General features: G+C 50.6%; 1 protein-coding gene across 1 annotated transcript; it reads right to left on the reverse strand.

The window, feature by feature from the left end:
- Positions 1-123: 123 nt before the first annotated feature.
- Positions 124-18075, reverse strand: ABCC10 (ATP binding cassette subfamily C member 10). Its single transcript, XM_059827683.1, has 22 exons — positions 17915-18075; positions 16301-16947; positions 15579-16183; positions 13915-14142; positions 13548-13704; positions 11329-11468; positions 10776-10855; positions 10456-10627; positions 9360-9458; positions 8938-9127; positions 8465-8542; positions 7879-8076; positions 7312-7447; positions 6727-6922; positions 5308-5651; positions 4967-5136; positions 4514-4674; positions 3841-4094; positions 3372-3517; positions 2792-2889; positions 2502-2614; positions 124-453 (listed from the first exon to the last, which is right to left on the reverse strand). The coding sequence occupies exons 1-22, from the start codon at positions 18073-18075 to the stop codon at positions 318-320; spliced, it is 4509 nt and encodes a 1502-aa protein (XP_059683666.1). The 3' UTR covers positions 124-317.
- Between the last annotated feature and the right edge of the window lie 8623 nt (positions 18076-26698).

Consider the following 26698-nt stretch of genomic DNA (forward strand, 5'->3'; position numbering starts at 1 on the left):
CTCAGACTAGGAGTCACTGATTCTTCAGTGAGCAGAAAAGCCCTCTAATCTCAAACAGGAGCCTTGTAGGAGAGCAGTATCACACCAGCCAGGCTTGCATGGCCCTAAACACCAGGTCCCATCTTCCCTACTGAAGGAAGGGCTGCAGTGCCATACTCCTGTCCCTGAGGACACACAATTGCTGCCTGCAGGCAGGAATAACCCCTTCCCTCACGTCAGCATCTCCTGGCCCGGCAGGGACAGTGCTGGCAGCTGAGGCGAGAGGAAAGCCAGCCACAGAGTCAGGAGGGCTGCCTGGGCTCAGCCCAGGAGGGAGGTTACTGCTGCCCGCTGTGCAGCAGGCACTGGAACAAGGAGCCATCTTTCTGGCTTAGGCGGGTGGGTGAATCCAGCTCTGCCACTCTCCCAGCTTGCATCACCAGTACACGGTCTGAGTCCAAGATGGTGTTCAGCCTGTGGACAGCAAACACCAGGACACATGTGGGTGAATCTGAGGAGAAACCCTGGATACTGCTTCCCCTGCTGTCAAGGGGTGGCCCAAGACATGCCCAGCACCAGGATCTGCAGAGCTTCTCCCTGTGCATTCAGGGACACACTGCAGTCCAGCTCCCCAGAGAGCCTCTGCACACTGCTGAAACGCATGACCTCTTAGTAAAACACAGCAATGCCTTCCAGTTGCTGGGGATGGCAGGGCACCAGGAGCACAGAGGGAAGCTCTGTGGAGGGAGAGCTCAGGGCATGCCTGATTCGGGGGTTTCACAAGATGTTCCCACAGGAGAGTTATTGAGTTGCTTCTGTTTGACCCTACATTTCCTCACCTGCCACCTCCTGAGAGCAGCAGAAATGGACTTGTGCATCAGCTGCCATTCCCCAGCAGTCTGGCATCTTTGCTTGTGCTGCCACCACCAGTGGATTTGTAGTTGCCAGACTACCAACCACAGCACCCGCAGCACATGTATGCTCTCAGTTCTGCCCAGACTGCTAGCAGGGCAGCAGCAACCTCTGGCCCTGGGGAGGGAATACAGGGCAGCAGGAATGCCTTTGCACAGTCGTGCACTGTTCAGTGCAAAACTACAGTCCTACAAAGCTGCAAGTCACAGGGAAGACACTGCACAGGATTTGAGCAGGTAAAAAGCATTATGGAGCTCAAGACTCTGGCTACACATTCATCCCCAAGAGTGACAGGATGCAGCACTGGAAGTGACCCAGAGGGGCAAGGGGCAAGTACTGAGTCACTTCCTGTCCTAGATTTCACCCATCCAATTAATGGTTCACCAGAAGCTGAGTGGCATGGAAGAACCATGGGTTCAAAACAACTCCATCACCACCTCTCCCTCCTTACTGCTCTCCCCATGTCCCTTCATCCCAGTGGAAGAGGGTCTGGGGCCATTTTCAACCCAATCTTGCTGCCTTGCCTTCTGCCACTCCTTCCTCTGCTGGTTCTCCTCCCTAATTACTCCTCCATCAAAGGTGGCCTCCCCCACCCCACCCAAACACACACCTCAGCCCATTGTGCCCTTACCTTTCTACTCTATTTATGCATAATATCCCTACTGTAAGAACCACATTCCCTTCACACCCCTCCTGCCTCGCTCCTATCTGATGTATTTAACAAGACCCACTGGATTCACTTGCCAGGCCCAGCATACCCCGCCTGTCATCCATCACTCACACGTCTAAGCAGCAGGACACAAGCCCCTGCTACCTGCTCATTTGATTTTTATTTTTGTGGTAACCTTTGTGCTTTGAAAACACCCTCCATACAACTGCATAACCCTCCACCAAATTCTCCTCCACTTGGCAAGAGGGGGAGCACTGCCTAATGCTAACCCATCCCTTCTGTGTCCACGGTATTTATGTTTTGCCCTCCTCTGTCTGTAACCATCTACTGCCCCTATTACACTAAATCTCTCAGCTTTGGGGCAAGCACTGCTGCCCTGTCATGCCTGGGCAGTGTCTAGCTTGCTGGCATCGGGTGCAGGGTGGGACCAAAACTCAGGGTTTTGGAAAACAGAACTAACTACCCAGCGTTCTGCCTATCTCGGTCAGGAGCTGGCTGCAGCCCTTTGGCACCCGCTGTCCTGCAGTGCCCTCTACTGAGCCAGAAACACGTGCTCCTCCCGGGTCTCCATACTGCTTCTTTCCGTAGGATAGTTCTCCATTGCTCCTCGCCCTAATTTGGCAGAACCACAAGGTCCGATTCACACCCCGGTCCCAGCAGGCAGTGCCCAGGAGGAAGAGCCATCTGCCATACGATGCGGTGTTTTGCCCTTTGCTGCCCCCCAATTTCTGGGTACAATGTTTTCACATCCAGTTGTTCCCAGCACCTTGGGGCTAATAAAGCAGAAAAGGCAAACAGGCAAGGTCCAGCCTTTTGCACTTGAAAAGCCTCATCATGGGGACCTCCCTGCTCAGCTCAAGGCCCAGGCATGGCAGGCACAGCCACCACTCCCTGGGAGTAGTAGGATGAATTTAGGTGCAGAGTGCTGCTTTGTCTGTACCTGTGAGCAATCGTCAAAACAGTTTTGTCAGCGAAGCGCTGGCGGATGGTCTGCTGCAGCAGCTGGTCTGTCTTCTGATCCACGCTGGCTGTGGCCTCATCGATGCACAGCACCTGCCAGGGACAGAGAGTGAAGGGAACTCCCAAGCACCACAGGGGAGACCCCAAACCCTGCCCAGGGACAGCCTGAGAAGGTAACACAGGTTGTCTGTTCCCACTACACCCCAACTCTGGAGCACAGCCATGAACAGTTCCCCCTCCCCCTCGCTCCGATGGAAGCAGGACACTCACCTTGGCCCGTGTCAGGAGGGCTCTTGCCAGACATACCAGCTGCCTCTGTCCCACAGACAGACTCTTTCCCCTCTCTCCCAGCTCACTGTCCAATCCACCTGCAGGAGTCAAGCTCAGCAGTCACCCCACCAGGCTCTGCACAGAGCCCCAAATGGCTCCCCCAGCCTGGGGTTTTCATAGTAGCACTCAAAATCCCAACCCTGCTCAGGCTCAGGCTTTGGGAACCACAGCATTTATGCTTGGATGCAAGCAATGGCTGGCACAGAGATGCCACACTCCCCTAGAACTAGGGGCTGGCTTTTCTCTCAGGCTCTGCTCTAACATCCACTGGGGCCTGGTCTCAGCAGCATGATCCCGCCACCCAATCCATCACATGTCAGTCTTGTGGCACTAAATCTCAGGGAATGCTACCAGGGTCCCACTGACCTGTTCTGACCCTGATCCTAGAGTGGCCTCAGCTAACCAATTCTGTACTGCATCCACCTGGCTCCTTTTCCTCAGCTCCCTGACTGAGCTGAGGCCTTCTCCCCTCTCCCAGTACCAGGGCTCACCAGCTGCTTCTTGCTGCGTTCAGACTCACCCATCTGAGTAATGGCATCCCACAGGTGGCACTGCTCTAGCACCTCGTGGAGCTCAGCATCTGTATGTTTTCCCTGGGGGTCCAGGTTCTCTCGGACCGAGCCACTGAACAAAAATGGATCCTGGGGGATGATGGCCAGCCTAGATCTGCAAGCAAATGAGAGTTGAGGGCTCATCAGGTGGGTGCCGCAGAAAAGCAAAGGCCTTTTTTTTTTTCCTGGGGTGGGGTGTCTTGGCTTGCTGTGTATTTTTGAAGCACAGAGACATGGGTCACAAAGTCAGCCTGGTTCCCTTAGCACAGCTGTTCAGAAACAACAGAGCAACTCATAAGAAGCTGCCACAACCAGACAAGAGGGTGCCATGACAGTAAGTCCTTTGCTCCTCACTCTTCCCTTCAGCATCCAACCACTGACAGCTCTCAGCCTCCAGGTGCCCCCCGGCTGCACTCCACTCTGCTCAGCCCTCCATACCTCAGCTCCTCCAAGCCCACCATCTGGCTGTCAACACCATCCACGAGAATCCGTCCTGATTTCAGCTCCAGCATGCGGAAAAGGGCCAAGAAAAGGGTGGATTTTCCAGATCCCGTGCGACCCACAATCCCCACCTTCTCTCCAGGGTAAACAGTGAAGTTCACACCATCGAGTGCATTGGGCAGGCCTGCTCGGTAGGCCAGGACCACCTGCTGGAACTCCACAAGCCCCTGGCTTGGCCAGTCAGCAGCAACCTAAGAGGGATACCAGGGTGAGACAGGGTATCACCGTGACCCGCTGTCATCTTCAGCCTCACCTCCCCACAGGCCAAAGCCCATCCATCCCTTTGGATGGTTGTTTGGCTTCTGAGCAGACCCAATGCACAGCCCAGCTGCATCTCCAGCCTACTCCTAGGCTTATTCTTCTCTCACAGCTTGAACCTAGGACCTGTTCTGCTCTCCTACCCCTTCCTGTCATTCCAGCCTTCACCAACTTCTGTCAGAGATTCATCCCCTCCAGAGGATATACTGGTGAAGGATGAGCAATCACGGCAGTTTCTGTAGGTGAGGGCCCTCCACCCATTCACTGGAACCCTGTGATCTCCCCAGGAGGCAAGTGCAAAACACAGAGCCAGAAGATGGGCCAGTCCCTGAAAATATATTTGAGCTTTTACCTGGACCAGTTTACCCTGGGACTCCATAGGGATGTCTGTGGTGTATTCCTCTGTCCGCTCCACACTCACCATCATGGTCTCTGTCAGAGTGAAGCTGGAAATGAGGCCTGAGAGCAGGTTTGTGACAGACAGGGCGTATGAGAGTGCAAGGCCCACAAGTCCTGCAAGGACAAAAGCATAAGCAAAAATGTTACTGGCAGCGAAGGAGCTGGAATCTTGGCGGTAGGAAAAAGAAACAAGGGAGTAGTCAGCACTCTGGAGTCTGGGATCCCACTCTAGGACGGGGACATGCAGAAGCTGAAGCACTACACTGTGGGTGACTTGTAGAGGGACAGGGAGCAGGAGCTCTGAATCCTACCCGGGTGTAAGGAGATGTGCAGCTCTGGACTAGGACAGGAGGAACTCCTGGGCCACAGCCTAGGAGCAGGCATAGGACAATCCATGGCAGCCTACCTGGATTTCCCAGTTGCTTCTGGTGCTGGATGATGGCAATTCCTGCAATAGCAGTAACCACAGCAACCCCAATCATCTGCAGGCGGATGTCCAGCCACTGCATCGCTGTGTTGCTGGTAAAGAGGCAGCGCTGGTTCTGCTCCAGGCGCAGCTGATTCTCCAACTCAAACCTGGCAAGCGCACAACAGAGGTTCGCACCAGGCTGTGCACCACTCAACCTCCATTCTTGCTGCCCCTGACCAGGGGCATTCCTGCCACCTTATAACCAGCCCCACATCAGGATGGTGCTGTTCTATAAAGCCAAAGCTCTGGTTCTCTGGGTGCTCTTTCTTTTCACTCACCTCTGTGTTGCCCGCATGGCTCTGATGCTGCTCAGTCCTGAGAGGGTCTCTGAGAAGTGAGTGTAAATGGGAGACAGGGTGACACTGTAAAGGCGCTTGAGCTCCCGGGATGTGCGCCGGTAATAGCGCTGGATGGAGAAGTAGACAGCAGCCAGAGGGAGTAAGACCAGACCAATCCAAGGGAGGCCATAGGTGATTATCACCAGCATGCCCAGGAGCCCATACATGTTGGCCAGGAAGATGTTGAGGATAAATGGCAGGCTGTCATCCACGCAGTACAGGTCTGAGGAGAAGCGGTTCAGGATCCGGCCTGTTGGTGTGGTGTCAAAGAAGGTGACTGTGGCCTGGCAACAAGGGAACCAGAAAGTAAGACTCGGTCAGCTGTGGTGAGATCCAGCCACAGAACAGTGCCCAGGAGAGCAGCACCAAGGGGAGCAGACAAGACCACAAAGGGGTGGCCACCACAGCCCCCTTCCTTTCCTCAGCTGGAGGAGAAATCTCAGACCCCAAAGCCAGCACCCACTCGCAGCCAAACAACTCACGCTGTTCACATGGTAAAAGGAAGGAGCCCTTCTGCGGCAAATGGCAGACAGCTACCAACATAGCAGTCACTCAGATCCCTTACTGGCCCACCAGTAGTCAGTGAGACAATCCTCTAATCCTAGCCTCTAATCCTATCTTCTAATCCTCTAATCCTAACTCTAGCCTGAGGACCCAAGGAAGCCCAAATCCTAAAGAAAGTTAACTGGTACATACCAGCACCAGCCCTAAATCTTGCTTAATGACTCCTTCAATGGAGGTTTGCACCAGGCTGTGCACCACTCAACCTCCATTCTTGCTGCCCCAGACCAGGGGAGTTCCTGCCACCCTATAACCAGCCCCACGTCAGGACGGTGCTGGTCTATAAAGCCAAAGCCCTGGCTCTGGTTCTCTGGGTGCTCTTTCTTTTCACTCACCTCTGTGTTGCCCACATGGCTCTGATGCTACTCAGTCCTGAGAGGGTCTCTGAGAAGTGAGTGTAAATGGGAGACAGGGTGACACTGTAAAGGTGCTTAAGCTCCTGGGATGGGACAGAGATTCTCATCTGAATCTGAACTCATGATCCTGCAAAAGCTACTATGATTCAATTGGCCCTCATCTTGGCTCTATATCTAAGCCTAATGCGTGAATAGATGCAGGTGCCAGCCATAAAACACCTCTCCATGGAATGGAACGAGCCTTACAGGACACATTTTGAAGCCTAGCTCATTGGCCCCTTGTGCTGGCTGAGGTGCAGCTGTTTTTGTATATAGTCCTAAGGGGAGCCCATGAACTAATACCAGCAGAAACCCTAATCCACCTCCCAAACCCTTACTCCCAACTTCGAGAACGTCAGGGCACAGTGACTTGCAGGAGCCCCAGCCTGCCTTGGACCATTACCTTTAAAGCCCTCTGGAGTAGTTGGTTGTGAATGACAGTGGCAGCACGGATAGTGCCGTAAGCAAAGAGGAAGGCCCGAAGAATGGTGAAGAGGGAGTTGGCCCCTGCAATGCTCCCATAAACTATCAGGTAGAAATTCACATCCAGTGAACCATTGGAAGGGACTGGGGTGGTGTCAAGAGCTTGAACGGGGGAGCTGGAACACAGGAGGAAGAAGATTATGAATCTGCCAAGGTCACCATGACAGTAAACTCACAGACAGGGCATGAGAACCCAGAAGCATACGCCAGGGAAAACCAGGATACGTCAACCTGATACTCCTGTGAGAGACCACCCCTTTGGCATGCTGGGACAAACACTCTTATTACTATGCAGCTAGGGGTCTTCCATGAGCCCTTTGGGCACCTCATCAGGTCAGAGATTTCGATTCTCTTTCCTTGTCAAAGCAGCCACACGGATCCCCTGCAGCGGGGTGGTCAGTTTATCCCTGCTCTCAACAAGGATCTTCACAGGAAATGCACTTAAGGGCAAAATGGGAGTGTGTTTCTAGCTTCCTTTGGCATCTCCTGACCAGCATTCACTTACACAAGCCCAACAATGGAGAAGAGAAGCAGCTCTGGGGAAGGCGGGGAAGCTGAGCGGACCATCACAGAAGTATTTGCTATCTGAGATATCCTGGAGATCCAGTGTGACAGCCACCAATCTGAGATATTTCTGGATGCTACAGAGAAAGACAGACTGCATAAAGAGGGATTCAACCCTTGAATCAGCAAATACAAAGCAGAAAAGCTGGAGGGGAAGCTGCTGGACAACTTTTGTTACTGTCTCACTGCCCAGTCTAGTCTTCCCCTGCCTTCCTTCTCCACTGTTAGTAGTAGAGCAGGAGCAAGGGAACAGCCTTGAGCTGCAGCAGCGACAGGGCACTGATAGAAGAGCAGACATGCAACTGCAGCAGTGAGACAACAGATCCTGTTCCCACATGTGCCCCCCCCCAACTGTGCTACTTTAGTTTCGGGAAGAGAAAAAGGGTCTTCCTACTGGAGGGAGAGCGATTAAACCCTTGGCCTCTTTTCTTCCCTGGACTCCACACAACCAGGGAATGAGAGGAGAGGAATGTCTAAAGAGAGACGTGCTGCTGGGCCACTGCCTCACCTTGCATGAGGAGCAGAGAGAAGAGGATGGATAATGCCAAGCAGCTGCCCACTGCCAGCCAATATGCCTTGTACACCTGAAAAGCCACTGCCCCTTCTTTCTTCTCCTCCTCCTTGTGGATGAGATTATTGTTTTGGGTTGATTCTTCTGCCGCTGTCTCTACAGCCTCTTCTTCGCCCTGTTCATCAGGGGCTGTGGGAATGGAGGCAAAAGCAAAGGACAGTGCGACGTAAGTTCCTCCTGCAGCTGCTCCTTTCTGTGAACAGAGCAGGTCTAGACTATGAGGGAGACTTTTCTTCCCTCCTCTCTTCCCTTTCAAGACAGGTGCACCAATCCTGGCAGACATTCTTCCAAAGCAGGACCACAAGTGGAACAACAGATTCAAATACTGCTCCAGACCAATACCCAATGATATATGGGCCTCTTCTCCCTTTATGCACACACTACCCACAGATCAGCACTGCCACAGCAGAGCAAGGCGGTGGGAGCTCTAATCTAAGGCCAGCAGCCATCAGGTACAGGTTCTGTCTGGGTGCTCAGCTGAGTTGTGCTGCCCCAGCCACCCCCAAGCTTGCCAGGTACAGACCTTTATCCTTCCGCCTCTTGTCCATATCCTTGAACTTGGGGAAGGCTTCCATGAGTGGCAGGATATCAGCTGGTGTGCCTGTGAAGACAGCCATGCAAATGCTTCAGATTCTGTGAAGAACAGATGCCAGTTACTCACTGCCTCTTGCTATGAAATAGGAAATGGACCAGTTTTGTTCTCTCATAACATTCCCTATTTTCTCTCACAGCACCCTGCACCCTTGAACGCCCTGCTCCATACAACCTGCTATGGCCTTCTGCCTTATCAGCACCCCACCTCTAGGGCTGTCCTGTTCTATCTGTGCATCTGCACATTCCCTTCCACCCCACCTTTGCCCACATACAGTATCCTCAAGCTCTTTATCGCTGGGTTCCCCACTAGTTAATCTTACTTCCTTATGTCCACCTTTGCTCAAGCCATTCCAAGACTGACACACAGGCACAAATGAATGCCTGAGAAGACAGCCAGTGTACCTGTCTTAACTATCCTGCCATTGTCTATCAACAACAAGGCATCAGCCTTCTCCAGAAACTCTGTCCTGTGGGTGCAAAGGATCCTGGTCTTGTGTTTGAGAACTCCGAGAATGCATTTCCGCATAAGATGGTTGGCTACGTCTGCATCAACAGCAGCCAGGGGATCATCAAGGAGGTAAAGCTCTTTCTCCTGAGAGGAAGACAAAAGACAAGGATACAGCTGCTGGCCCTGCCGGAGCAGGCAGTACTGTAGAGATAAGTGCAAGTGCCTCTGTGTGGCACACCGCCAGCACCTTTAGGCCAGCACAATGTGGTTTAAGACATGCTGCCAGAGCACATTGTACAGCTGGGTGCTTCCAGCTTCTTTACATCTGACTGGCACGTGGCACAATCTGCCACAGCATGACTGCTTTGCTATTTACCTGGTAAATGGCTCTGGCAAGGGCTATTCGAGCCTTCTGTCCCCCACTGAGTGTCACACCATTTTCACCCACCTCTGTCTGGTCACCTGCTGGTAAAATCTGAAACGTTCAAGAGAATCCATTTAGAAGGGACAGCAAACTACTGGAGACCCAAAATCAGAACACTGGGGTCTCTCTCCTGCCTCTGGCAGTAATTCCTTAGGGTAACACCTTACCAAAAATTAAACAATGCAACAGTCTATACTCTGGTTCGGCAGACAACTGGCAAGCTTGACATTTATGCAACTTAACTCTCTTACACTCCAGACTAGGGCGGCCACATCTGAACTACCCATTGAGACTAAATTCTGATCTGAGATAACTGAAATTGCACCTGGGAATTTTCTGGGAGAGCAAGAGCTGTGCCTGCACCAAAATCGTGCCAGGGCCCATCCAAACAGCTTAGCAGTAAAAACTACATAGTATCAGTAGCTGGAAACAGTTTCCTCTTGATTTGGTAGCACAGGCATAGTCTACTACTTCTCAAATAAGTATCTTGCCTTTAAAGAGTATTCATAGCTCCTGCCAAAGCAAACAGGAGCTCCTAGTGCTTGGCACTTCAGAAAATCAGGCATCAGGTTATAAACTGGGAGAAGACTAGCTTCCTACCATACATAACAGCCAGGTTTACTGGCTAATACAGCCATAAGCCTCAAACCTAGAATATGTGTACTATTGACGGGAGGACCACAGACTCAGCCCTTCCAGATCCCAGGGAAGTTCCTTCTGATCCAAAAAAGCACCAGCTGCTGACAGGTTCTGCCTGAAAAACCCAGTAGTCATCAGCTCTGCAAAAACATCTCCTTTCCCCAGGATCAAGAGCTTTTGGCTCAGCAGCAGAAGAAACCATCCAAAGTGCTACCAGAGTGACTACACACCTTAAAGAACCCTGGGGCCGGGTATGGTCTGGGATTGGTAATCAGAGTACGCTGTGTGCCTGGGACATTGGAAAAGCAGTCTATAGCCTGAAAGAATGAGAACTGCTCCCAGAGAGGCTCAGGCTGGATGCAAAAGCTGGCCAAGAAGGCCCAGGCAGGTTTACAATTTATGCACTCACATTGAGGTCCTCGGAGAGGGCACATGCCTCCAACACCTCCTCGTACAATGAAGCATCATATTCCCGCCCAAAAAGGATGTTCTCACGGACAGTGGCATACTGTATCCAAGGCTCCTGTGTGGCCAGACCAAATCCTTGCTCCAGGTCACAAACGTACACTCGTCCACCTTGTCTGCAAGCACACCAGAAGTGGGTGGAAAGGGCAACAAAGGAGAACCGTTGGCAGATCAAAAGGGCCTACAAATATGGACAGCACTGGATAGTTCCTGCCTTACGTGGCATGGAGGAACCAGGCAGAAAGGAGTCTTTAGATTACTTACTTAATGAGCTCTCCAGTGATGGCTGCAAGCAGAGAGCTTTTGCCAGAGCCTACCTTCCCAACAACCCCCAGGAGCATCCCCTGCAAAGGCAAATGAAAAGAAACAACCTTATGCGCTAATACTGGTTGGCTTGTCCAGATTTCTTGAGCCACATGTAGCCTGTAAGAAAGCTAACTTCTGTCTTAAACTAGGACTACCTCACAGGTTCAGTAGCAGAGCTGGGTACAGTTGTTGGGTAAACCAAACTCCTGATATGGCAGGACACAAGTCTGCAAGGATTGTTAACTCTGGAGCCCAGCTATGTTCCCTGCCCTGTCCTCTCCTGCAGCAGTGGTGGAAAGCAGAGAGAGCTGGTTCATCCCTTGACTGTAAGCCATGCTTGGATCTCCTCCAGCACGCCCCAGCTCTGAGATATGGTATGTGCCCTGTGCCTCTTGACCAAGGGACGGTTTTGATGCACAGCTCATAAGACCATGAAAACATGCCACCCCTGCTCTATTATTTGGCCTCTCTAGTGCCATTCTTCTTTGTTACCTCCTTCATCCTTGCTCACCTTTCTCACTGACAGGTTCTCAATGTGCAGTTGCAGAGTGCCTGTGGATAAGGGCTGCCTGGCACTTTCCTCCTCAACTGGTGCCCATGAGAAGGCTGCACATCGCATCTCCATGGCAGTAGCAGTACTTGAAGGGCTATCTGCAAGAGAAAAGCAGCACAGCATTGCACTACTATGAGAAGGCCAGAAAATGAAAGGCACCTAACATGACAAATACTATCAGATTTGTTCCCAAATGGATGAGACCACAGACAGGGCACCGCCATGATGCCCTTGACCCAACCACAGAATGAGACGCTTGCCTACTGACTTGTCCTTAAACTTATACCTCCCACCTCCCTCCTCCAGCTCCCACCAGACACACATCGTGACAGAATCACACAGAATCATTAAGGTTGGAGAAGACCTGTAAGATCATCAAGTCCAACCATCATCCCAACACCACCATGCCCACTAAACCATGTCCTGCAATGTCACGTCCACACGTTCCTTGAACACCTCCAGTGATGGTGACTCCACCACCTCCCTGGGCAGCCTGTTCCAACGCTTCACCACTCCCTCAGTGAAGAAATTTTTCCTAATATCCAGCCTAAACCTCCCCTGGTGCAACTTGAGGCCATTTCCTCTTGTCCTGTCACTCATCACTTGGGAGAAGAGACCAACACCCACCTGTCTGCAACCCCCTTTCAGGTAATTGTAGAGAGCGATAAGGTCTCCCCTCAGCCTCCTCTTCTCCAGGCTAAACAACCCCAGTTCCCTCAGCCACTCCTCATAAGGCTTGTGCTCCAGACCCCTCACCAGCTTCGTTGCCCTTCTCTGGACACGCTCTAGCACCTCAATGTCCTTCTTGTAGTGAGGGGCCCAAAACTGAACACAGGATTCGAGGTGCGGCCTCACCAGCGCCAAGTACAAAGGCATGATCACTTCCCTGCTCCTGCTGACCACGCTATTTCTGATACAGGCCAGGATGCTGTTGGCCTTCTTGGCCACCTGGGCACACTGCTGGCTCATATTCAGCCGGCTGTCAGTCAACACCCCCAGGTCCTTTTCCACTGGGCAGCTTTCCAGCTACTCTTCCTCCAGCCTGTAGCATTGCATGGGGTTGTTGTGACCCAAGTGCAGGACCCGGCACTTGGCCCTGTTGAACCTCATACAGTTGGCCTCGGCCCATCAATCCAGCCTGTCCAGATCCCTCTGCAGAGCCTTCCTGCCCTCGAGCAGATCAACACTCCCACCCAACTGGGTGTCATCTGCAAACTTGCTGAGGGAGCACTCAATCCGCTCATCCAGATCATCGATAAAGACATTAAACAAGACCGGCCCTAAAACTGAGCCCTGGGGGACACTGCTTGTGACTGGCCACCAACTGGATTGAACTTCATTCACCACAACTCTCTGGGCTTGGCCGTCCAGCCAGTTTTTTACCCAGTGAAGAGTACACCTGTCTAAGCCACGAGCTGACAGTTTCTCCAGGAGAACACTGTGGGAGACAGTGTCGAAGGCTTTACTAAAGTCCAGGTAGACAATGTCCACAGCTTTTCCCTCATCCACGAGGTGGGTCACCTGATCATAGAAGGAGATCAGGTTGGTCAAGCAGGACCTGCCTTTCATGAACCCGTGCTGGCTGGGCCTGATCCCTTGGTTGTCCTGCACATGCCCTGTGAGCACCCTCAAGATGAACGTCTCAATAATCTTCCCTGGTTCCAAGGTCAGGCTGACAGGCCTGTAGTTCCCTGGATACGACCCACTGACTGTCAGGGAGACACTCTAAGGATAACCTGGTTTTATTATTGTTGAAGGTAAAAGAATGGCAGGGAGCTAGCAAAAGGCAAGGAAGGAGAGAAAGGGAGCTGAGATGGCTCAGGAGAGGAGCACCCACTCAAGCATTTCTGCCAGGCAAAGCCAAAGTTGTTGATGGCTTCAGTGTCAGTGGAGCTTTGGACAGAGGAGGGAGCAGCTTCTTCTAAAGGGACACTAATGGCAGGGGTCCGTGGGGAAAAGCAACGGCCTACAGTTGGTAAAGAGGAATGTTATAGCCTTGTCTCACGTTTTCCACAGAAATGAAGTGCCTTCACTTTGCCTCTGACAACCAAATATCTTGAATCATGGGGTGACAGCCAGCTCCCCTCCAGTATTGTCCCTGGGCCTCACACCTCAGCTCTCTGCTCCAAATGCCCCCTGGCCAGGGCCCCAAGCCCAGCAGCATCCTTTGCCATTACCTAGGGCATAATAAGCTTCCAGGTCCTGGTCCACGAGTTCAAGGAAACGCTGGATTCGATCCAGAGAAACTTTGGCTTCCAAGGTCCCATTCAAGACCCAGGGGAAGCTGTTGAGGGGGAGAATGAGCATCCCGACAAGAGCCAATGCTGTGAACACCTGCATGGGTAAGGAAACAGACATGAGTTGGAGCCAGTACCTCCCTTGCATCTTGTATCCTCCAAACAGCTTCAGCAACGAGAGCCTGAAGAGCTGTGGGGAGACACAGGCTACGTTAATTTCCCAGAGAAGATGCCTCAGGACTGCAGCCCCACTGTAGATTGTCCTCTGCATGAGACAAGGTTGGAGCTCTCCCTACTACCTACTCACCTTTGTGGCAGTGAGCTGGTGACCCAACAAGACATAGGTGATAAAGATGGCAATGGAGACAATAACAGGCAATGCTGCCCACAGATACACACACACAGCATCCAAGTACTTGATGGCTCGTAACTTCTGCAGCTCTTTAGCCCGGCAGGCATTTATCCTGGTGCTGAAGTGCTTCTCCCACGCGTAAAACTTGATCACACGAATGCCACATAGGAACTCTGTCATTAGCTGCAGACAAAAAGGAAAAGCACATAGAGCAACTGGTACCTGCCTAATGCACCAAATGCCAGGTAGGCATCTGGGCTCGGGTCAGGTTTGCAGTTGCCTCCTGCTAAGGGCCAGGCTAGAGATACCAGGAACCATTTATTGCTAACAAGTCATAAACTCAAGTGGCAGCTACTGGGAACTTTGCTCTCACTCATTCCACCAGCTTCCTCAGCCACCTGTGCTGTGTATGGCTCAGAAAGAGGCAAAATATTACACTACTTCCCAACTGAAGGATGTGCAACACAGGTGAAGGGATGTGTGGAAATACTAGCTCCAGCCTGGATGCCATTTACCTACGTTGGCCTGACAGTACCTTGAGATAATACCACCTGACTCTCAGGCCTGGTGCTGCCATGACACAGCCAGTCTGTATCCAGAGCCTGGCTGGCTCACATCCAGCAGCCCAGGTGTCTCTGCAGCATGCTGCTCTCTCATTCCTGCTCTCAGGTCAGCATGTGCAGAGCAAGCCAAGATATGCCTGTGCCTGACAGTAAGAAAACCTAAAAAGTGAGAGTTCATTCAGCAAACCAATCTCGCAATAGTTGGAGAAGGTCCAGCATACCCCATACAACTAGATGCACCTTCTGTCAGGAAGAGAAATTTTAAAGCTCCCAACAGGTCTGCCATGGAGCTGACTTATGTTTCATGCTTCCAAAGCGTGATGGAAATAGTGAGTGAAAATGCTGTTCCCTCACATTAGAGATACAAGGCTAAAAGGTGGGAATCAAATGTTTGATATGTGGCAAGGAGAGAGATGGCACTGTGTGCTGTGTGGTGTGGGTGGGTTGTTTTGGTGTGGGTTGTGGTGTATTTTGTGGTTTGTGGGTGGTTTTTTGGTTTTTGTTTGTTTGTTTGTTTGTTTTTTGGGGTTTTTTTGGTTTTTGTTTATGGTTGGACTTGATGATCTTACAGGTCTTTTCCAACCTTAGTGATTCTGTGAAATATGCAGAAAACAGTGGAAAAGATAACTGAGGGTGCCACACTGGAGTGATATAAAACCACTGTGTCTGTAATCATTGCTTCTGTCCAGACTGCAAGCCACCTCACCACTGATAACGCTGATTGAGTAATAGGATTGAAGCATCTCTAGAGGAAGCAATCAGAACACCTACCTTAACTACTACACACAGAAGAAAGACCTGCAAGGGAACCTGAATTAGCCCAGGGGGCAAGACAAGCATTAGAGGTTCACTATCTTGTGGGTGGTGAAACTGCATCACCCTGAAATGCTTTTGAACCAAATCTGTGTGTGTGTGTGCCCCCTCTGGCATTTTTCCCAATAGCTGTGATTCAATTAATCTGTTTGGGATTGTGGCAAGTGGCCAAAAGGCAATGTTCTAGGGACAAAAGGGGTGAAAATATAGCAGCAAACTCACAGAGCCACAGCTGCCCCTCACCTTGACCCGTGTATCCTTGTGTTTCAGCATCTCCTTGTTGTTCATCATGATGCAGTTGGCTATGACCTTGTTGATGGGCACAAGCAGCAGTGCCAGGGCCAAGCCTCCCAGAAAGGCGACCCCCACTTGCTGGTAGAGGAGGTAGAGGGTAATGGCAAACTGGAAAGGCAGGCTCCACACTTCGTGGAAGCTGAGGCAGAAGTTGACTAACCTACTGGTGTCTGTGCTCATGAAGTTGACGATTTCCCCCACGGTGAAGTGGACAAGGCTGGTGCCGCTGACACGCAGAGCCTTGCGATAGATGGCAGAGATGATGGCAGCCCGCACCATCAGCATCACCTTATTCACCTCGTAGCTGAACTGGTTCCGCAAGAGAGCGCCCAGGAAAGAGCCAGAAAAGAGCCCGAGGGCATAGAGCACCCCACGGCTCAGGGGCTCCTGCCGTGACTCCATGAAGTTCACCAGCAGGTTCAGAAGCAGAGGACCTGAGAAACCCAGCAGGTTGCCGGCCAGCTTGAGAAGTCCAAGGGAGTAAAAACGAAGCCCAAAGGCCGCATGAAGGACTGAGAAGAGTCGCACGGCCTCCTGAGCACGGTGTGAGCTGTCTGGGACACCACTGCTCCCATCGCCTCCAGCAATGATTGGGCTAGTAAGAGACACCGTCTCCTCCTCTACTTGGTGGAGAGCTGCCTTCTTCTGCCAGCAAGAGTAGAACCGATCACAGACCCTGGCAGTTTGGAGCTGGCGAGGAAGCACACAGACATCCTGTGGCTGGTTCAGCTTCCACTGATAGCCACGTTTCATAAGAGGGTTCATCCAAATATAAAAGAAGCGTGAGAGCCAGCTCTCACCATCTTCTGCCACTCTCTGCTGATCAGGCACTGGGATCCCTGGCTCTGAGATGAGCTGGTCTTGTTGCCAGGAGCAACTGACAGAGAGGAAGTCTTGCCTGCCAGCGGTGGGTAAGAGGTAGCCGATCACATACACAAGCAGAGAGGCCAGCTGCAGGCAGAGAATGGCGAACCTGGAGGAGGCAGCAGGGTAGGCAGGGGACCAAGCTGTCCCACTTTGGTAGTACCACACCAGCGTGATGACAAAGGAGGGTAGGGGTAAGAGAGCAAGGAGAGCCAGGGCCACAGGTCCCCTGTTAGAGCCGTGAACAGACCTGAAGAGCATGAGAAGAGCGAGGCCGTGTGTGAGCCATGTCAGGGCAGCAATGCCATTTGCCAGCACTTCTAGGTACACAGGGCCCAGCTCCTGCTGAGAAATGGTGGCTGGGATGGTATCAGCAAGGAATAGGCCAGCAAGTACAAAGGAGGCAGTGATTCTGCATCCCCAGCCTGGCCTGCAAAGCACCCCAGAGCCAGATCTAGAAGAGGAAAAAGCAGAGAAAAAATTTACAGTTGAAATTACATCACTTCTTAGTCAGTACTCTCCTTTCCTCCTCCCCTCTTTCCCCTTCTATCTGCTCACCCTTACTTAACTTCCTAGATTCACCTCACTAGATTTGTAACTTCTACAGAGTAGGCATTGCTAAACTAGATCAGGTCAACATAGCTCAGTATCTGATCAATACCAGAGATTCAGATGCTACCAAAGAATAGCATTTCTCTACAGAAATTTGTTTGCAAACTGTGATATTTTGTGGTCAAATCAGACTCCAATCCTTGAGGATTAAAAAAAAAATAAAATATATATATATATTTAACCTCTTTAACACAAATTCTGGATGATCAAATTCTGTGTGTCACACCTCTGATCCTTGATTTCTCTTTTCTTTGTGATATTTTGTCTAGAAACATTATTTTTATCACTGTTGGTTCCAGTGGTGCTGTGTATGTAGTCCATAATCTATTGCCCAACAAAATATTTCATTATCACTTGATTCATTATCATTCATTATCATTTGCAGCCTTTCAATATTAGTGAACGTTGCCACATTTACGAATTTCAGAAGAGGGTAAACAGAAAAACAATTTTTGGTTTCTCTGAACCCCTTATCACCTTATATATGTCTTCCATGACACCTTGAATTTATATTATCTCCAGTTTTCCCAATCCCCATTCACTGAAATTATTTTGAATTATTTTCTGTGATTTTATGCTCACTACCCTCTCTATTCTTTCTGGATTCCTATCTGCAATGGAGGGACCAGAGCTGTATGCAGAATTAGGACAGATGCTGACAAATATAATAGCACTATAATATTGTGTCATTCTCTAATTACATATTCAGCACATTACAGGGAGATCTAATTTCCAGCCTATCCATCCACCTGTCCACCCACCTCCAGTCCTGCATAATAATAAAGAGCTAGACAAGTTAGTTGTCATACCTTGGAGTGCCAAGGAAGCAGGCACTGACCACTGCAAGGATCGCATGAGGAATCACATTTAATGTCAGCTGATTAAAGCAATGGCCAATGCTGCCATAAACCCACACAGGGAGTGGATCTTCTGGGCTGGTCCCACACAAACCAGCCAGGATGTTCTCCATCCTCTGCTAGGAATTCAATGTGAGAGACCGGAGCTCCTAGGATATAAAAGAAAAAACAGCATGAGGTACAAAATGAAGAAAGTACAGCCACAGTCCAAAGCAGACTGTGATAAGAAATGAACGTGGGGCTAGAAGCAACTTCCTGGGTCATGCAGTCCAGGCCCTGCTATCGCACACTTGCTATCGTATCATCTACTTTACAAAACGATCAAGCTCCAGCTTAAAATAAATTATGTTGTTTGTTCCCTTAAGTCACCCCGGGACTGCAGTGCTCTGGGAATTTGAAGCTTTCTGCTTATTTCCAGGCTGATTTTTTCCCATGGTCAGTTTATCTTTTGAAACTAACATCAGGAAGCATTTGTCTTCTTATTGATTGCTCTGAAAAATATTTTGAGCTGCTTAAACAATAATCTATCAATTACATTTCCATCTTCAAAACAATTCCCACAATAGTGCTCCTTAAGACAACGTGTAACGTTAAACACCTCCAGAGCGCAGGGGAGGATGCCAGTGTCCCTCCAGAAAAGCAGGCAGCACCTCCAAGCCACGCAGGGCAAGGGAACTCGCAGGACTCGGTCCTGCTGCGCTGAAGCACACCCGGGAGGGCCTCGGCTTTACAGCGATTTGTTTGCACCGGCTGGTCCCATCTCCAGCCTGGGACCGGCTGAGAGCCGCAGGCTCGGCACGGGGCCGAGCTCAGCAGGCAGGATCGGGGCACTGCAGCACCGGAACCGGGGGACGGGGCCCTGTCATGGCGGCCCTCCCCGCCTGCGCCGGTACAGCCCCTCAGTGCCGGGCAGCCCTGGCTGAGGTCCAGCCCGGCGACGGCCTCCCCGGGCCAAGGGGCAGGCAGAGACGCCGGCACGTGGCCTGCAGCGGGCGGAACCCCCCAGGGACACCCCCCCCCCCCGCGGCCACTCCCACTGGGGCGACGCGCAGCGACGCCGTCACCCCCTCCCCACGTTCCCGTCGCACGCCGAAATTTGGCCCCTGCCCCCCGCCGTACCTTAGCTCGCCCCGCCCCCCCACCCCCCCGCTCACCGCAGAGGGAGGAGCGGGCGCAGGGCCGCGCCGTGCGCCCCCTGGGGGGCGGGAGGACGCGCTGCAGCCCTGGTACTGGGCGGGGCGAGGCGGGTCCGGGCGCGCTGCGCGGTTGCTGAGGGGCCCGGGGAGCGGGATGGGGGCCGGAGGGAGATACTGTCGGGCCCGGGCCGGAGCCGGGGCCAAGTACCAGCCGGCGGGCAGCGAAATGAGGGCGTGAGTCAAACCGGGCGATCTGGACCAGGGATGCCGCTCGGAGGCGGGAGCGCCAGGCCCCGGCGGCGGGCCAGGCCCGCGGCCTGGCAGCAGGGTCGCAGGCTGCCGGGGCGGCGACCCACAAGGGCCCCGCGCTTGGGAGCAGTTCTCATCTCTTCCCGAGCAGCTCCAGCTCGACTGCCTTTAAAGTGCCGTGCCGCCGCCACCAGGTAGATGGCGAACCCGAGGGAGTTCGGGGATTCGCTCGAAAGCGTGAGGCCGAGATGAGGAGAAGCAAATGAATTAAACACCTGCTGCTCATTCAGACTTTTATCTTCTTCAAAACAAACTAAAAATCAGCCCCCGATCATGAACAAATGTGATTTTCCCCAAAATCCCTCTCGTTCCTTCCTGGTCATCTTATTCATCCCTCCCCTCCTTCTCCTACCATGTTTGGCCTGCAGTGCCTGGCACTCACGAACAGTTTCATACCGACACGCGCCAAACGCATGTTGCAGTGTAACTGTGTCAACCAGTACAGAAATATTTATGCACCGCTGCGCATCCAGAAGTCAGGTATAGCCCAGGCAGTACTTTTATGGGTATAAATGTGCTTTTACAGGTACTTTGCTCATAGCAGATGACATTACTACAAGAGCACTTTGCCAACAATGGATCAGTATACCCAAGGTGGCAGAGCTCTCCTAGCGCAGTAATAGCCATACAAAGTGAGATCATTATGTTAACCTAATACAATCATCTGAATAACACAAGCTAAACAAAACCACTCGGTTTTACCTGTATTGTGCTCAGTGACTATGTTTGTCTGGAGCATAAACAGACACATGCAAGCAGCATCCCCAAATACGATACCCAGCCTTTACTACAAGAGCATGTTGCATTGGGGGATGAGTAAATGCTCAATTTTCCAGCTGAGAGAAAACGAACTTGAGAGACATCCAGCCTCACCCCCTCCAGACTGTTACACAGTAACAGGACTGTGCAGTAAACATCACCACACCACCACCTGGCAATTTTAGCTGCTACTGGTGATTTTTAAAGCAGATGCTCTGGATACTTCACTTTCCCAAACCCTCCCTCACTACTCTCTCTTGCCAGGTAAAATTAGCATATCCCTGTAAATAATTAAACACAGGTAGCAAACTTTACTTTCAACATGCAGCTCATCAGAAATACAATAAAGTATTCTCTGAGCTTATGTGGTGGGTTGACCCTGGCTGGATGACAGGTGGCCACCAAAGCTGCTCTATCACTCCCCTCCTCAGCTGGACAGGGGAAAGAAAATATAACCAAAGGCTCGTGGGTCAAGGTAGGGACAGGGAGATCACTCACCAATTACTGTCACAGGCAAAACATACTCGACTTGAGGAAATTAGTTTAATTCATTACCAATCAAATCAGAGTAGGATAATGAGAAATAAAACCCAATCTTAAAACACCTTCCCCCCATCCCTCCCTTTCTTAACCTTACTCAGGAGTTCTCTACCTCCTCCTCCCCCGGCAGCACAGGGGGATGGGGAATGGGGGTTGCAGTCAGTTCATCACACCTTGTCTCTGCCACTCCTTCCTCCTCAGGGGGAGGACTCCACACACTCTTCCCCTGATCCAGTGTGGGGTCCCTCCCATGGGAGACAGTCCTCCACAAACTTCTCCAACATGAGTCCTTCCCACGGGCTGCAGTTCTTCACAAACTGCTCTAGCGTGGGTCCCTTCCACGGGGTGCAGTCCTTCAGAAACAGACTGCTCCAGCGTGGGTCCCCCGTGGGGTCGCAAGTCCTGCCAGCAAACCTGCTCCAGCGTGGGCTCCTCTCTCCATGGGTCCACAGGTCCTGCCAGGAGCCTGCTCCAGTGCAGCCTGCCCACGGGGTCACAGACTCCTTCAGACATCCCCCTGCTCTGGTGTGGGGTCCTCCACGCACTGCAGGTGGATATCTGCTCCACCATGGATGTCCATGGGCTGCAGGGGGACAGCCTGCCTCACCATGGTCTTCATCACGGGCTGCAGGGAATCTCTGCTCCGGAGCCTGCAGCACTTCCTCCCCCTCCTTCACTGACCTTTGTGCCTGCAGAGTTGTTTCTCTCACATATTCTCACTCCTCTCTCCAGCTGCAATGGCTGCTGTGCAGGTTTTTTTTCCCCCCTTAAATATGTTATCAGAGAGGTGCTACCACCATCGCTGATGGGCTCAGCCTTGGCCAGTGGCAGGCCTGTCTCGGAGCCGGCTGCATTGGCTCTGTTGGACCTAAGGGAAGCTTCTAGCAGCTTCTCACAGAAGTTGCCCCTGTAGCCTCCCCCCTGCTACCAAAACCTTGCCATGGAAACCCAATATGGCTTAGAAGTGTTATCAGTGGGGTGCTGAGGAAGGAAAGTATCAGTAACATTTCTGTCTGAGTAAATAGAGCTATCTGGATGAGGGAGCGTGAGACAGGAGAGATAAGAGCAAGAGCTTGGAGGCCACAGTATCCTCTAATCATAGTTTCCTTGAAAGGAGCAGGAGAGTGTGGTTTTCTTAAACCTATATATATATATATATCTATCTCTTTGTTTAATTGTCTCTGAGGATTCTGATTTCTCACAGCCCTGAGAGTAATCTTTGCTTGTGTGTCAGAGTTGCAAGGCTGCCTTTTCACGACCAAGCTAGCTACCGATTCTGTACGCTGTGTGTATTTGGCCAGTCTGCTCTTTCTCCCACAGGTCGTCCAAAGGTTTCTAGCATATACTTTCCTGCAGAGGCCTTGATAATAAGTTTTATGTCCTCCCCGTTCAAGGAAGGTTCCCTTCAAAAAAATGCTGTGAAAGCAGCGAACTCTAAAGACAGCAAATAGAGGATGCGTGACGCCGGAGCATGAGCTACACGAATGAAACTTTCAGATTTTGTGGTTCTGATGTCTTATTTCCAAATGAAAAAAAAAACCAAACCAACAAACCCAAACAACCGACCACTTCCCCTGACTTAATAAGACACCAGCGAAGTTCTCAGATATCAGAACAAAGACCATCCTTTCTCCCTTGAGCTAATCACTCTCAGAGCTTTTCCATTTCAGCCACATTGCATTCTAGCGTTCTCCTTTTTCATGTGCTGCATTCTGCTTGCTCATCTCTCCTAACCTCTGCATGTTCAAAACCATGAACTTTTCCACTTCAGCTGAAAGATAGACAGCTTTCATATGCCACGGATCCCTTCTTGCTTTAGACAGCATTATCTACACTCATATGGGAAAACAAACATAAAGGGTATTAAAAAAAAAAAAACTCTAGGAGACTACCAATCCACCCTAACTGACCTGAAATCACTGGTGCCTGTTCAGCACGAGTACATTTAAACAGGAGCAAGGGAGAAATCTAAGTAGACATCCCTCCTTTTCGTGGTTCCTTCTGGCTTTTTCCCCTCTCTCTGAATATTGCTGCCTGTGACATTTACTGCTATGTATTTGACTGATTTAAGATGTGCGCCATGTGGAGTACAAAGTACCTTGTGCTATAGAAGTACTATAAATAATCAAACACCTGACATTTATCAAAAAATCACAGCATTCAAAATGGAAAAAAAACCCCCAACATCAGGCTTAATTTAATCCACCCCCACAGGCTGATGCAGGCCAGATTTTATTAATTGTCTATTATCCAGAGTTTTTTAATGCTCTAGATTGATACACCAAGAGCAAGGAAGAGCCAACTGGCAAAGGGAGACTTCCCCCCCTGCCTTACGAGTTTATTTTGTAACAGATTACTGAATACCCCTCCCAGGACTCGGAGTCAGGGAATGAGTGTAGGCTGCATGCCCATTCCACCTTCCAGCTAAAAGTAAATCTTGAGCTGAAAGAGAAGCCAGCCTAGACAAGCCTTAAATTCAGAAATATCAACCTTGTAATTATAGATGTAAAATCTCTGACAGCAATTGTCTGTTTGGTTGCATTTTCTGTGCTCCCAGCCAGGGCTCTGCTGTCAGCTGAACCATCCTCGAATTCCACGACATCATGACCAAGGAAGGCTTGATTACTTGGCTCAGTCCAAAATTTTTCATCAATGGGCTGCTTTGCCCAGACCTGAAGACACAACGTATTTATTTTGCTCTGTTTTCCAGGGGAAAAATTAATGCAAAGTTCAGAAGACAGAGGAGTATCTTCCACCACACCTCACGAGAACACTAATTTTGCCATAAAAACACAGAAATTATCTTTGTTCTTACTAGTAGCCTGGCCATTTAACATTAAAGGGAGTGCTGCATGGTTGTCTCATGCCCCTGGATCTAGTCTTGACTCAGATGTAAGAAGGTAAAAAATTATAATGTCTTATGTTTTTCTGTGTTACTGTACCGCTTTTTAACCTAACAGTCCAACCTGAATTAACTTCAATTCTGATTTCTCTTTACTTGTTCATACTGAGCTACTGCTAACTTTTCTCATTCTATTCTTCTCTCTCAATGTTGTTTGCTCTCGTGATTTTCTTATTTGAGGCCTAATGAGAATTCAGACACCTTACTACCCCAACATTGCCTTCAGCATCCAATTAGCTAAAATCTCTCCAAGCAGCAGCTAATTGCAGGTTCAAAGATGAGCTTTGGAATTCCCAAGAGCAGTCTGGGAGCTGAACTTAGAGCAGAGCAGACTGACTGGCACCCCCTCTGTTCAGTGAGAGTCTGGAGCACCAGTCACAGGAGAATTACAAAAACCTCTGCAAAGCAGGTAAGGACCTTGCCTGACTTTTTGAATCCCTGAGACAAACTGTAGCACTTCCTCTTGCAAAGACCTGAAAACTCTCACTTTGCTCTGCACCATTGGGCCCAGATTTCAGTACTGATTTTAGGAATAATTTAACTGAATCCCACTATGGGTGCTCAGTCCCTTTAAAAACTTACCTTAGTAAGGCATGTGATTGAAAGATGACACTACAGCTAGTACAGAATGAGTTTATAAATTGTAATTGTAAAGAGGTGCTCCCAAAGATGACAGGGCACTACAAAATGCTAATAAGCACTAGTTACTCAAGTATTTTTCTCCAACAAATAGAATTTTTCTCTTCTGAGCTCTTTTAACACCACAACACATAGGATATTTGCTTTCTTTTTACCATTCCTCCCTTGAGCACTTTACTGGTGTGCAGACAGATGTTTTAATGAACTTTCTGATTAGTTATTGGTATCAGGATTCCTTCACCTTCCAAATGCCACTGAAACCTATCACCAGAAACCACCAGGACATCTCCTGTAGACCTCCTTTGGATACAAGGCAAAAAGAAGTTACAAAATATTTTCATGTTCTGGCATTTTGCAAAGCTTTTCGATATTATATGCATAACTTAATATAAAACTCTGACAGGAAAAAAAAATGCCTGGTTTCTTGGGTTTGTGGCTTTTTACTTTTGACTGTTTTGAAATCAAACTGTGGTTTAAAACCATTTTTTAAAACCTATGTAAAGAAAGCAACAGCATGGAAGACATGTCCAAAACCAAACAAGTCTATTTTCTCACTCTCGCTAGGCTGTTTTTACTTATTTCAGTTGGTGAAACTGAGCACTTGACGTAGACGCCTGACACTACTGCATGAAAACATGGGTTTCCTTTTAATGAAGAAACAACACATTTGGGATAATAGTATATTCCTTATAGTGATAAACTACTTCAGTATGTTCTACAGTACGAAACTAGAGGGGAAATTCCTACATACACATCAGTTTTGTAGGTATTGTAAAGCACAGCTCTGTGCCCCTCCGAGCGTCACCAAGTCTGCTGCTTAGGGTAGTTAGTTGGAACAGGTTGAGTATCCATTGCCTCCACTGTCATTGCATTTTGCTCCCACCAGAAGCAGATCCACAGTCTGCTGGGCATCTTCAGAGATGAAATTCTTATCCCAGGATACTTATAATTGAATTAAGGTCACTTGATGAACATTATCAGCCTTAGAAGAGAAGGGGGAGGAATGGGCAACGGTAACGGAAAATAAGATAGTCTTTATATAGCTCGCGCTTATTTTGATGATTGGCATAACTGAGCATATTTCCTGAGCCTGTGTAGTGGTGCACTCACTCAGAAAATGTCAAGGTGGGGCAGTTAGTTTTAATACACAATTGTACCCAACCACTCCCAGCAGAAATACCTTATTATGGTATCAGACAGACCCCCCACCCATCAGCCTGCTGCTCTTTGTTGCTGCTACTCTAAATAGTATGCTTCAAATGGTGTGTTACGTTCTAGCAAATACATTCCCAATTTAATCGAAGTCTGCAAAAACTGACTGGGTTTTCAAATACAAGCCCTCACATGTCATCTGGCTAATAATAAAATACAAATCTAATGCATGAAACTTCTCCCAGTTTCCAAACATGATCTAAAAGCTCAGGAATTTGGGAAATGGAGAATTTTATCAGAACCTTCATTTCTCTGCATTCATTTCTTTCTACTGCTAGCTCATTTCAGTTAATTGAAAACACTCTTCCTCCTCCTCATCGGAGACAGCCCCCAGCATGAAATAAGAGAAACATTTTGTGCTTCACTTACAAGAATCGAAACTTGTCATACTCTCTTGCCTGCACTAAGCATGGTCGATAGTGGGTGCTCAGGTAAGGAGAAGGAGGAGGCGGGAAATGATTCCTCGCTATCATGTCATCCCAGCTCCCGGCAGTCACAGCAAGGAAATTTGTACAGAAATTTTTCTGAGCTGGAGGCTCAAGCGCCACATTGCCTCATCGAGCTGCCAAAGATTGCTCTTGAACACGCTTCTGCTTAAGGACAACACCCATACCGACAAGCTCCACAGCACAGTGTGAGGGGGAAAAAAAAAAAAATCCCAAACCCACAGCCCTTTTGCTTTTGGCTTCAACCTAGAAGCTGCTGCCACCGTAGACACACCAAGCTGTGGCAAGGCCCGGCCGAGGCCGGCTGCCTCACGGCGTCCGTGAGGGAGACGCCCGCCACGGCCGCCCAGGCAAAGCTCCCTCTCCCTCCCCACAGCCTTCGCCCCCCGCCCGGGACGGCTGAGAGGGGCGGCGCAGCGGAAAGTCCCGGAGGAGAGGCAAACAGGATGGAGCAGCCGCCTGCGCACGGCCGAGCGTGTCCCCCTCACGGCCACCCGGGACCAGGAGCTGGAAGGGAGTAAAGCGCCGCACCGCCGAGCCCGGCGACAGCACCCACCTCCCACCGGGCTGCAGCCCGCCCCCCCACACGTGACCGGGCCTCGGCGGCCGCCATTTTGTGCGGGCGTCCCCAAGCAACGCCTCCCGCCCTCCGCCCCCTCCCCGGCCCGGGCTCACCCCGCCCCCCCGCCGGGCCCGGGGGTGCCTGGCTCGGGAGCGCGCGCAAGGCGGCTGGCGGCGCGCACGCGCGGGGCGGGGGGGGGGCAGCCGGTGGGGGGGGCCGGGTCAGAGGAGC

The sequence above is a fragment of the Gavia stellata genome, chromosome 2 (assembly GCF_030936135.1).
Source record: "Gavia stellata isolate bGavSte3 chromosome 2, bGavSte3.hap2, whole genome shotgun sequence".
Taxonomy (NCBI): Eukaryota; Metazoa; Chordata; class Aves; order Gaviiformes; family Gaviidae; genus Gavia; species Gavia stellata.